General features: G+C 40.9%; 1 protein-coding gene across 1 annotated transcript; it reads left to right on the top strand.

Annotated features, from left to right (window-relative positions):
• Window positions 1–4,960: 4,960 nt before the first annotated feature.
• LOC122649526 (cation/H(+) antiporter 20-like) lies at window positions 4,961–9,444 on the top strand. Its single transcript, XM_043842711.1, has 3 exons — window positions 4,961–5,225; window positions 5,308–6,339; window positions 8,080–9,444. Exons 1-3 carry the CDS (start codon window positions 5,046–5,048, stop codon window positions 9,442–9,444), a joined length of 2,577 nt encoding a protein of 858 aa, XP_043698646.1. The 5' UTR covers window positions 4,961–5,045.
• Window positions 9,445–13,025: the final 3,581 nt, after the last annotated feature.

Here is a 13,025-nt window from a genome sequence, read left to right as displayed (position 1 = left end):
CAAAATCGATCGAAAAAACTCCACACCGAATTGATTCGATCCTTATTGGATTGATTTTGGACTGGGGTATGACGGGATCAGTTGAAAACCGGACCACACCGGACCGATCGATAACAAACCAAAAACCAAACCGAATGAAACCGATAAGAAAATAATGAGTATAAAGTTATGAATAATTGAATTGATTTCAATATTAGTGAGCAAATTTATGGTTGTAAGGTAAATTGTCACAAATCAATGAGTATGAGGTTATGAAAATTGAGAAATTGATTTGTAACAATGCTTGTTCCATGATCTCCTTTTTAAGTGTGGGACTAATGAAATATTTTATGTAGTTGAAAAAAGAGAGAAGAAAATAGGCACAAACCGAACCCAACTTGTTTAAAAAAGCCCAGTACCGAACCGAATCCAAACCAATATCAATCCGTTATCATAAATCGAAACCGACACGAAACCAAACCGCACCAAAACAGAAACCAAGCGAAAACCGAAAAATTCTTATTGGATTCGTCTCGATTTCTCTAAAAGCCACACCGAAATCGAAAAACCCGAACCAAAACTAGACCGAACCGACCCATTGACACCCTTAGGCCTACCTATGACTAAATTCTAAAATCTAAAATCTAGGCCTTACCTAACCTAACACATGGCACTAATTCAGCCAATTTGAATTTGGTTAATTTCGTTGGACTATTTTTAGTTCTCAAACAACTTAAACGATTCTATTAACATAGTCGAGGACATTGTTCATTTAAAGTGTTTATTTTTGTTTTTAAAAAGATATATAAATAACCCTTTTATGAAAAGGTACAATTCTAAGTCAACTTTCCACAATTTTGGAGACAATCACACACCTCATTTCCTTAAGCTAGGTTTTGTACAAGTATAATGAAATGAAAGAAATTGGAATTAATTTAAAACATAAAAACTTTTAATTTTTTTTTTCCTTTTTTCATTGATCTCATTTTTTGTGAGAGGTTTTGTGATGGGTGCATGTCAAAGTGACTTTTTTTTTTCTCTGGTAAATCATGTCAAAGTGACTTAATGCTAACAAAATGTTGAGATAAATGTTAGTTGAAGGTGCCACTTAAGAGAACTTATATGGACCATGGCTTCTTGTTACTAGGTGTTTGGATCAAATCCAGCCTTCACTTTAGAGGCATTGGGTTGGGGATTAAGGGTGAGAGTAAAGTTGTTAGGATCAAAACAACCTTAAAGTATTATATAATATGATACTATGTGTGGAATATTATGATAATCTTTATAAGAGATGCTTCTTCATGGACAAGCGCCTCTTTTACTAAATGACAGTAGTATATGATGTTACCTGAAATTTTGTAGATAGGTAGATCCCAAAGTTTTCTTTTCACATGTCAACTTTTAGTCTAAACGGAGTATGAAATGGACAAAATAAATCCAAAAAAAAAAAAAAAAAAAAAAGACTAAAAAGAGATTGTAGGCAGTTCAAGTTTAAAAAACAACAAAACAATTTTTGACCGTATTGGTCAAAATAATTGGAATTGATCAGTGCTGATACCGATTTTGCATTTTCCGTATTACTAGCTTTTGGGTTTAAGTATGACTTTAAGTAGGTGGAATTCAAGTAGCCGACCAATATTAAAAATAAGAAAGAAAAGTATCTACTAATAAATAATAAGTAGGCTCATGTCACAAAGCAAACGTGAGAAGAAACAAGTCAAGAAGTAGAAGTCTTTTGGATATGTTTTTACTCATTCCTCTTAAATTAACTTTGAACTTTTCAATGGTTCCACTTTTGTGGGTTTGTATTTGAAAATTTCCGGTTGTAACCAAGGTAGGCTATGGATTTTAGGAAGTTAAGACTAGGGCTACAATAGGTCGGGTTGGGCCGGACTTTATAAAACCTTAGCTCAACCCTGAGTCCCCTTAGTTTGAGCCAGGTCTGATCCAACCCTGACTCAAGGGCTGAAAATCCCAACCTTGACCCACCTTTAGGGTTGGATCGGACTGACCCTAATTGGTCCTGATACAAAATTTAAACTGATCTTGCATTTTCCGTGTTACTTGCTTTTGGGTTTAAGTATGATTTTAAGTAGGTGGAATGCAAATAGCCCACCAATATTCCAAAAAAAAAAAAAAAAAAGGTTCCACTAATAATTAATAAGTAGCATTTCCTTCGAAAGCAGCATTTGTCCAAATTTTTTTATTATTTTTATTAAAAAATAATAAAATTGTGACTAAATGTGGGAGGAAACAAAATGAAAAAAATGTGCCAACCTATGTTACAAAGCAAACGTGAGATGAAACTAGTACAGAAATAGAAGTCTTTCGGATTGGTTTTTGACTCATTCCTCTTAAATTAACTTTGCACTTTACAATGAATCCACTTTTGTGGGTTTGTATTTTAAAAATTTCCGGGTGTAACCAAGGAAGGTTATGGAAATTTTTTTTTTTTTTTTTGGGTGAATAGGTTATGGACTTTTCGAAGTTAAGTTAGATATTTGAATTAAGAAAAACCAAAAAAAACATATTTTATTATTTCTTGATTTAGTATTTATTAGGAATTGCATCGCATGATCCGCACTAGAGAGAATTTTAATCCAAAAAGTACAAGAAAAAGAGTCCGTTTAATCACTTTTCAAAGTTTATCAAATTTAATCACTTTTCAAACATGTTTATGTGTTCACATGGCAAAATGACACATTTATCCCTATGTTTAGTTACAACTCGAATATAAATTAGGGGCAATATGTTTGTAAAACCCCAAATGCCTAGAATATAGGATCGAGCTTCTCTCGAGAGAGTCCAACGCCCATGGGGCATCCAAAGGTTGGGCTGTGCCACACACATCCTAATGGTCCAATCTTGAAATCAGTCAAGATCAATCTGGATCTTAATTCCAGGTTTTTGAACATTGAGGCCATGCAAGTGTGGTCTTTGTACTCCAAATAGAGAAATTGTTTTTTGAACCATTGAAATTCCACTAATACCCTCAAGGTAGGGATTTGAAAATCAAATTGAATCGATCGATTCGAGCTGATTGATTAATCCAAATGAGACCAATCCCAACTGAATTGACAGTGTTAAGTATCTACAAACCAATCAACTGAGACTGATCTAGATCCCAATTGGAGGAAGATTCTCTTAACAATCAACAAAGCATACCGATAAATGATATCATATATTGCAGGACAACAAGATCATTTCATGTGAAGCAAAAGGATGGAAAATTATCACCTCCAGTTTGCTGACCGGCCCAGTTCCCCAGTTCCTCTAATAGGGGGATGGTGGACCCCACCCGGGCAGGGTGTTTGGGCATGGGTAAAGAGGTCATTTCAGCCCCCTTTTGTTAGAGGAACTGGGGAACTGGGCCGGTCAGCAAACTAGAGGTGATAAAGATCCGCAAAAGGATAGACACAAGGTCCAAACATTACCCTGTCCCGAGGGCTTAAAGAAAATTTTCAGGAAACGTGTCAGCAATCCAACACTCCGACCTACCGTCCGTCCACTTGACCGGAGTGCGTAATAAAGATGCCGGTGACCTCCTTATTTTTATAAACTCCTTTGACTTTATTTTTTTTCGGTTTTTTTTTCCTAATAAATAATTCTCTTTATCTGTCCAACACGTGTCTCATTATTTCCACTTTAGATGAAAAGGTGCGGTGGAAAAAAAGAGGATCCAGATCCTCTACGGTGCGCTGCTTGAAACGGTCTGACGGCACAGACTGAGCTGCACGTGTAAAAACCGCCTTATCCCTACCCAAATGCCTTGTCCGAGCGGGGTAAGGCGGTCATTGTGCGCACGGCCCAATCTGAACCGCACATGCCGCTATGGGTAGCTGCGCCGTAGACGATCTGAATTGGAAGAAAGAATCTAAATCATTAGCATTGACTCTGAATAAAAAGAAGTCCATCCCCTGGTGGTGATGCAGTGGCACACCATCATATATATCCTCCTCCCCCAGATGTAACCCACATTGTATCTTGAGGAGAATGCCCTTTTTGACACCAGTATGAACAGATTCGATCCTCTCTTTGTCGAGCGCCCGACAGACGAGGCAGTCTTAGGGGTGTCAATAAAGCCGGCTGGCCCGAACCCGCCCGAACCCGCCCGAGCGGCCGGCCCGACACGATTTTTTGACCCGAGGGCGGGTTTGGGTTTAGTTATAGTCCGACCCTGGCGGTCGGGTCGGGTCGGGTTTAGATCCTCAGGCCTGCCCGCCCGACCCGACCCCTCGTATTAATTATAGGTATATAATATTACATATATATATATATATATATATATATATATATATATATTATACTTAATATAAGTATTTTCTTGACAAAAAAAAAAGAAGAGAATTGTACATAGATAACTACTAGCTTTGTCATCATCATGAAGTGGGAACCATAAAAAGAGTAGATCATCTACTATTTTGATCGGACCATAAAAAGAGTCACCATGATTGTTATTTAGTTGTAGCCCTATAAGCTTCCGGGCCTATTAAGGGGACATCGTTACAATTGTAGAGAGAGAGTTTATACACACGCCATTTTTTTCAACATATTTATTAGCTGTCCCATAGGTTGAGATCCTATGTTACAAAAACATGTTCTAATGAGACACGTGGACGGTGCCATAAATCGGACCAACCGAGCCCGCCGACCCACCGGGTGGTCGGGTCGGGTCGTGGTCGGGTTAAGGCCTCTAGGGTCGGGTCGGGTTTAGGCAGGCCCGCCCAACCCGACCCATTGACACCCCTAAGTGCTGCCCGGACACGGTGCTGCACAAAATGACCACCTTAACCCTATTCGGGTAAGGCATTTGGGCAGGGATAAGGCAGACATTACGTGCAATACCGTGTCTGGGCAACTCAGCAATAGAAGATCCAAATTGGGTATGAACACGTGCATCCTGTGTTTCCTTCTTTTTCACTGTCACGATATCTCTCCCAATTAGACCAGGACACCACCTTCCTCCTTCATCTCCTCCACCTTCACCTTTAAAAGCACCACCTCCACCACCACCCACCCACCCATCACAGCTTAGAGAATTTCTCATTCTCTTGAAACTAACAACCATGACGTTCAATTTGACCTCTGTGAAAACCTCATCAAATGGAGTATGGCAAGGCGATAATCCTCTCGACTACGCCTTCCCACTCCTCATCATCCAAATCACTCTGGTTCTCGTCGTTGGCCGCTCCTTAGCTTTCCTCTTCAAACCTCTCCGACAACCCAACGTCATTGCAGAGATTGTCGTATGTTCTCCTCACCCATCTCTCTCTCTCTCTCTCTCTGTAGTGTATTCAATTTATTTGATAAAATCTTTGTGTGTTGCAGGGAGGAATCTTGTTGGGACCGTCAGCTCTTGGTCGGAACAAAACTTACCTACATAGAATCTTTCCTTCATGGAGTACACCTATACTTGAATCCGTAGCAAGCATCGGACTTTTATTTTTTCTATTCCTCGTTGGTCTCGAGCTTGATTTAAAATCAATACGAAGAAGTGGGAGAAGAGCTTTCGGAATCGCCGCCGCCGGAATCACCTTACCATTCATATCCGGTATTGGAGTTGCTTATATTCTTCGTACAACCGTCCAAGGAGCGAAAGAAGCTGGTTACCCTCAATTCCTTGTCTTCATGGGTGTGTCTCTGTCCATCACTGCCTTCCCTGTTCTAGCCCGCATTTTAGCCGAACTTAAACTTCTCACCACCCAAGTGGGAGAGACTGCCATGGCTGCGGCGGCGTTTAATGACTTGGCGGCCTGGGTTTTATTAGCTTTGGCCGTGGCTCTGGCAGGGAACGGAAGTAGTGGTGAAGCACATAAGAGGAGTCCAGTGGTGTGTGTTTGGGTGCTCTTGTCTGGGGTTGCCTTTGTGGTGTTCATGTTGATGGTGATCCGACCGGTGATGACGTGGGTAGGTAGGCGGTGTTCGCCGGAGATAGATGCCGGCGACGAAGTGTATATTTTCTTGACATTAGGAGGTGTTCTTGTGTGTGGGTTCATGACGGATCTGATAGGGATACACTCTATATTTGGGGCGTTTGTGTTTGGGTTGACGATACCTAAAGAAGGTGAGTTTGCGAGGAGGTTAATAGAGAGGATAGAGGATTTCGTGTCGGGGCTTTTGCTTCCGCTCTACTTTGCTTCCAGTGGGCTTAAGACTGACGTGACGAAGATGCATGGAGCAGAGGCTTGGGGTTTACTGGTTCTCGTCATTGCCACTGCTTGTGCTGGGAAGATTCTGGGTACCTTCTTTGCTGCCATGATCAATAGGATACCAGCTAGGGAATCGTTGACGCTTGGTGTGCTTATGAACACTAAAGGCTTGGTGGAGCTTATTGTTCTTAATATTGGCAAGGAGAAGAAGGTTAGTACACTATTCATTCTCTCCAAATCTTGTTTGTTTTTTTGTGCAATGCCATGTTTATGTTGCTCCCACGTAGAGGGAGAAATTGGAAAGCTCTCAAATGTTCTTTTTGTAGAAAGAGAGATAATTGAGATATTAGGCATCCTTTCTTCTTAACGAGTAAGAGGATCCAGTCCAACAAAAACAGGGGTGTCTGGGTCATCTTTTAGGCAAGCTGCACCTATGAAATGACCAAGACCCCCTGTTTCGGTTGGGTTAGATCCTCCGACTTCCACCACGGGTTCCCGCCGTGATTGGAGGAGAGCAAAGTCCACCAAATCCTATTTACCGAATTCAGATCTTAACCAAATAATTATCACCTCCAATACCCGGACACCTCCAATTCCTCTAATAGAGGGAATGGACCCCACCTTGGGTAGTGTTTTTGGATAAGGGTAGGACGATAATTTCTATCCCATGTGAGGAATTGAAGAGAGCAGCGAATTGGAGGGGATAACAATTCGATCTTAATCACTAGAGTCAATCACCCACCATCCATAGGTGTGATCCCATATCTCAGATCACATCTCATAGATGATAGGAGATCGACTTTGTGGTTCAATGTCATTGGAGAGGATCCGGACTCAATCTCTTTCTCCCTTAATCTCATTATTTTTTTTGTTAACTGTTTTTATTATTTTTTTTCTCAGTCGTATCATTCATTTCGTTCGTGAAGTCAATTTAAAACAAAACACCTCTCTCTCTCTCTCTCTCTCTCTCTCTCTCTCTCTCTCTCTGTGATATCTCTGTAACCCATTAAGAAAACAGGAAGATCTGAGTTCAGAATGGCAGTTCCCTGAAACTTCTGGATTGTTTGTTCCACTTTTTTCAACTTTTCCTTGGACGAAATACTATGAAGCTCCTGTTTTTTGGTTGTCTAACTTATCGTGTAATCTCTGTAAAGTCTCTGACTTCATCATAGCCTCCTCATGGTTCTTTTCTGAATCTCCAGTTTTGTTTGCTTGCGTTTGCCGACTTGCAGTTTCGTGGATTTTGGGACCCACCTTCCCCTGCAGCTTTCACTTCTGTTCTCACAACTATTTTTTTTTATCTTTATAATAAAATCTAAAAAGATATTTATGAACCCAAAGGGAAAATAAATTATTCCATTTTCTTGGTTGCGAGCCTTGTAGTAAGAACATTCCTGTTATAAGTGTAACAATAAAAATTTTTCCCTACATTTGGGGATGGGTTGGATTATTAACAATATGTAAGGATAAGAAAAAATTTTCAAAATAATTTGAAAGTGACTTGTCATTATTAAAAATTATATATTTTTGAAATAGAAGTGGATTTAATGTGAGTGGCCAGGAGGATCATGGATGGTACTTGTACAAGAACATGATCTGATCTCTATCCTTTCTTGTTTTTTTTTTTTACCACTAACCTTGATTACAACAACAACTTCCCTTTTATGAAAGTTTTTTGTCTCCTTTTTTTTGTAACAAACTTACCCTAATAGAATAAAGATTCTTTAACCTGCTCAGCCAATGGAAGAGAATATATTATTTCACTTCTTGGACAAGAGATTATTCATTGGTTTCAAGATGTATTCTAGACTCAGAATCTATTTCAATAATGTATACCACATAGAGTCTCTTATTTGTGTTTAATTTAATTTATTTGTTTATTAATTATAATTGTTGAGTATCTTAATTCCTAATCCAATTAACCCTTTTTTCCAAAATTTTCATTTCTCAGGTTCTCAACGACGAGATATTTGCAATCCTAGTACTAATGGCACTCTTCACCACATTCGTGACGACTCCAATTGTGATAGCTCTCTACAAACCAGCTCGCGAAGCTATACTCCCAACCCAACGCAAGCTTCAACGCGAATCCCCTTCCAACCCCAAAGACGAGCTACGCATCCTTGCTTGCGTCCATGGCCCTGGCAACGTTCCATCACTCATCAACCTCATCGAGTCGACTCGTGGCAACAACAAATCCCCACTCAAGCTTTATATCATGCACCTGGTGGAACTCACCGAACGCACCTCCTCAATCATTATGGCTCAACGCGCCCTCAGGAATGGCTTCCCTTTCATCGATCGCCTCCACAAAGGAGACTCTCATGACGGCGGCATCACCGTGGCCTTCGAGGCTTACGGTCAACTCGGCCGTGTCCTAGTCCGGACCGTGACGGCCATATCTGCATTACATACCATGCATGAGGATGTCTGCCACGTGGTGGAAGAGAAGAAGGTGAGTATGGTGATCCTTCCTTTCCACAAGCATGGGAGAGGTGATGGTTCTTGTGAGATGGACAATGTGGGCCATAGCTGGAGGATGGTCAACCAGAGAATCCTCAAGGAGTCTCCCTGCTCTGTGGCTGTGCTGGTGGATCGTGGCCTTGGTGGTGGTGCTGGGCCCAAGCGGAATACACCTTCAGCCAGTGCCACCGTGGCACAAGGGATCTGCATCGTTTTCTTTGGTGGCCCCGACGATCGTGAGGCCTTGGAGTTGGGAGGAAGAATGGCGGAGCATCCAGGGGTGAGGGTCACAGTGATCCGATTCATGGAAGAGCAAGGGGCGCCGCCGCCCAACGGAAACATTATTATGCTGCAGCCGACTCCGGAAAAGTGCTCGGAGAAGAACTACAGCTTCTCGACCGCCGTGATGGATAGAGAGTCGGAAAAGGAGTTGGATGAAATGGCTGTGGCGGAGTTCCGGAGGAGGTGGGAAGGGATGGCGGAGTACACAGAGAAGATGGCGAGCAATAATAATAATATAGTGGAAGGGGTGGTGGCGATCGGGAGGAGTGGACAGTACGAATTGATCGTAGTAGGGAAGGGTAGGTTTCCGTCGACGATGGTGGCGGATCTGGCGGAGAGATCGGCGGAGCACCCGGAGTTGGGTCCAATCGGTGATGTGCTGGCGTCGTCGAGTCATGGGGTGGTGTCGTCGGTGCTGGTTATACAGCAACACGACGTGGTCCACGCCAACGAAACTCCTGTCTGCAAGATCGTCGACGGTGGTGATTACGTCACAAACACAGCCAATTCCTCCACTACTGCTAATGCTAACGGCGGCGCAAACATCATCACTGCGGTGGATTCTGTGTGAAGTGGAAGATTGCACCCATGAAGCTGGCTGTTTATCCCTTCTTCATTCATCAACAGATGAGAAATTAAAATAGAGGAGAAGAACGTATATAGAATTATAGATACGTACTATATAGTCTATGGTACCGTATGTATGTATATAGCGTGTTTCGCTACTTTTGTATGTATAGAGAGTTTTCGGTTTCCCTCCGGCGTGAACTCATCTTTTCTTCTCTCCAAAGTCCATTATTCTCTTCTTCATCGATCTTTAATCACTAGTAGGAATAGTTCAAATCAGATCCTCTACGGTTCGCTGCCCGTAAGGGCATGTGTGGCTCAGGCAAAGTGTCGCGTTGAATGTTCGCCTTATCCCTGTTCGAGTAAGGCGTTCTCTGCCCGGCCCAATTCCCAGTCTCTCTAACAAGGGAAGTGGACCCCACCCGGACAGAGTGTTCCAAAAGGGGTAGGATGGTCATTGTGCCCTCCATGTTAGGGGATTGGGGAAGAAAGCAATTCCATTATATAGATTAGGAAGGTTGTTTTGGCTTCTAATTAAACGTTAATTTATCGAGTATCATATTGAGTGGGCAAATCCAAACCCATAATAGAAAGATGATATATAGCATGCATTTACGGCATTTCACATTCATCAACCTCTCCCTCCTCTTTCTTTGTTTGTGTGCTAGGATTAGGGGTGTCAACCGGTCGGGTTCGGTCAGTCTCGGTCGGGCCTAGACGGGCCTCATCAATTTTATAGGCTGCACCGTGTCCGACCGTTTAGGTGTTCGGGCTTGCATTGGGCGGACATGCTACTGTTTAATTTTGGTCGGTCGGTGTTCGGTCTTTAATCGGGACAGCCTTATTCAAGGTAAACGGGTCTTAAATGGGCCTCGATCGGGCTAATGGCCTATTTAACTCTAAACGGACACTAAACGGTGTGAAAAGTAATATCAGTCCCATTTCCCATGTCCACAAATTATAACGTCCCATGTCCCATGTCCTATTTTAAAAAAAAAAAGATAACAAAATATAAAAGTAATGTAGGAAAGTCTCATGTCCCATTTCCTATGTCCCATGTCCACAAACTATAACGTCAAAAGTAACAAAATATAAACCATGTGGTGTAGCATATGATGGATCACAGATATAGGCAGTGTAGCATTTAGAACCATGTGGGAGAGAGTCAGAGAGATGAAGATAAAAACTAAAAAGTGAAAGAACTAGAATACTAGATGACAAAACGATCTAATAGAATAATAGATTTTTTATAAAAATTAACAGAGTCATGATTAGTTTATTACCTTTCCCGTTCTTTCTTCTTCTTCTTCTTCTTCTTCTTCTTTTCTCCTTTTGCCGTGTGACTCTGTGAGATTCCAAGACTGAAATTTTGACTTTGCAAGACTGAATAGAAAAAAGGAAAAAAGAAGTGCAATTTTGCCGTGTGACTGTGTGAGACTCAAAGACTGAAATTTTGATTTTGTGAGATTGAATAGAAAAAAAAAAAAAGAGGTGGAATTTGGAAGGTTAGTTAGGGTTAATGGTTTTTTTTTTGGTAAATAATTAGGGTTAATGGTTAGTCATTTAGGAGGGTTAGGTTACCTGGGTTGTTACTTGTTAGGGAGTTGGAAGTTGGAACGTGTTTACATTTGGGAATTTTCTCTGGGGTTGGGGGTAGAATAGGTAATAATAATCGGGCTTAGGGGGTCGGGTTTAAACGGGGCAAAGGGGGTCGGGCTCGGTCGGGCCTTTAAACGGGCGGGTCGGTCGGGCACCCGACGGTGTTACTTCTAGCACCGAGAACGACCGTTTATAAACGGGTCGGGCTGAAGCCCGACACGTTTATTAATCGGGTCAGGCCGGTTCGGTCTTTAAACGGCCGGGTGGGGTCGGGTCTGCCGGTGCGGGCCTGGCATTGACACCCCTAGCTAGGATCCGGATCCTCTACAGCGTGCTGCTCGTAGCGGTCTGTGCAGTGCAGATTGAGCTGCGCACGCAAAGACCTCCTTACCCCTGTCCAAACGCCTTGCCTGAGCGGGGGTAAGGCGGTCATTGCACGCGTGGCCCAGTCTATGCAACATAGGCTGCTACAGGCAGCTGCGCCATAGACAATCTGCATTGATATATATACTCACCAGTTCAATTGTATATATGGCGAGTCATGTATTTTGTAATTTTCTTTGTATTCTTAACAATACAAAACTATTAAAAAAAAAATTTTGGTGTTCATAACTTTTCTTTTTCGAAATTTCAACAGTCCAGTCCTAATTTTGGGGTGTATCTACCATTCAGCTTATAGTAAATTTTATGTGATTTTATCTTTACTTTATTAATTTAACTATAAGCAAAGTGTTCCCACATTGCTAGCATAAGAAGGAATCTATATGTTACCATCAATTAGTGGTCTGAAAAAGGTATCAATCCCTGTGGATCTCATATTTTTAAATTAGATTAAAAAAAATAATATATGTGTGGAGTCTTCACTTTTTTTGTGAGAAGGCATGAAAAAAAAACTGCACACAGGCAATGTGCGGATCTTTTCCCCTTAATTAATTATTTTATTCCAATGTTTTTTCTTTAGTTAGACTTTAGTTCTATGGAAATATATTGATCTAATTGAAACCTTCTTTCATTTCCTTTTGTAACTTTATCAAAGCGAACTTAATTATGGATATGATTTTGTGTACTGGTTATATTCTTACCAGATGCTCGTAAATAATTTATAAAATGTAACTTGTAGGTCTTCATCTTGAAGCATGTCACATTTTACTTATATTCATTGTTGATCACATGTTTTTTTTTTTTTTTCCTTCTTCTTTTTTGATGTGCTAGTGGTACATATAATATTGTATTTTCTCGCAATAGTATTTATACGTTTTATTCGATTTTTATCATAATTAGTCCCACATATGTTGTGGTTATTCATTAATTATTATTTATACCTTCTTATAATATGTCTTGTAAATTCTTATAAAAATGGTTGTAATATTATTTATACATGCACTTTTTGTACATATATTTGTAAGGGCAAAGGTTCTTTGAACCTTTGGAATACCCTACACCTACTCATATGAGATAAAAATAAATAAATAAAGGGTTTTTTATAATTACCACCCTAAAATCTTTACTATCTATTATTACCCTCCCAAAAATTTTCAAACAACTGTTACCCCCCTCTGATGCATATTAACCACTAACTGACCCCCACCGTTACATTTTCATTACAGTGGGGGTTAGTCGTGACAGTGTGCCGTTGTCACGAATTTTTTAAGACCAAAATGCCCTTTTAGGGTGGTAATTGTAAAAAAAAAAAAAAAAAAAAAAACCATCACCGATTCACCGTCCTTCTCCTTCTTCTTCTTCCTCCTCTGCAATCCCAAACAGAGAGGTTAAAAGGGCATCTCTCTCCTCTACTCTTCTCTCTTCCCTCATCCTCCTCTGTTCCATTTCACTTCATTTCAAGTTTCAAACCTTCATAGTCTTTACTGATAAAACTAATCAAAATCGAGTCCAAAAACAAAATTGCTTAAAAAGGCATCTCTAATATATCCATTTCCAAATCAATGGCGACAGGGTGAGACGAACTATAGCAAGAAGGAGCCTTTG

This window comes from Telopea speciosissima, chromosome 2 (assembly GCF_018873765.1).
Source record: "Telopea speciosissima isolate NSW1024214 ecotype Mountain lineage chromosome 2, Tspe_v1, whole genome shotgun sequence".
Lineage (NCBI taxonomy): Eukaryota > Viridiplantae > Streptophyta > Magnoliopsida > Proteales > Proteaceae > Telopea > Telopea speciosissima.
The sequence above is the reverse complement of the archived record's forward strand: the minus strand, read 5'-3'. Positions and strand labels throughout refer to the sequence as shown.

Coding starts and splice junctions, on each gene's coding strand:
- LOC122649526 (XM_043842711.1), top strand. CDS start 5,046: ATGACGTTCAATTTGACCTCTGTGAAAACCTCATCAAATGGAGTATGG. Junction 5,226..5,307: donor ACGTCATTGCAGAGATTGTC/GTATGTTCTCCT, acceptor TGTGTGTTGCAG/GGAGGAATCTTGTTGGGACC. Junction 6,340..8,079: donor ATATTGGCAAGGAGAAGAAG/GTTAGTACACTA, acceptor TTCATTTCTCAG/GTTCTCAACGACGAGATATT.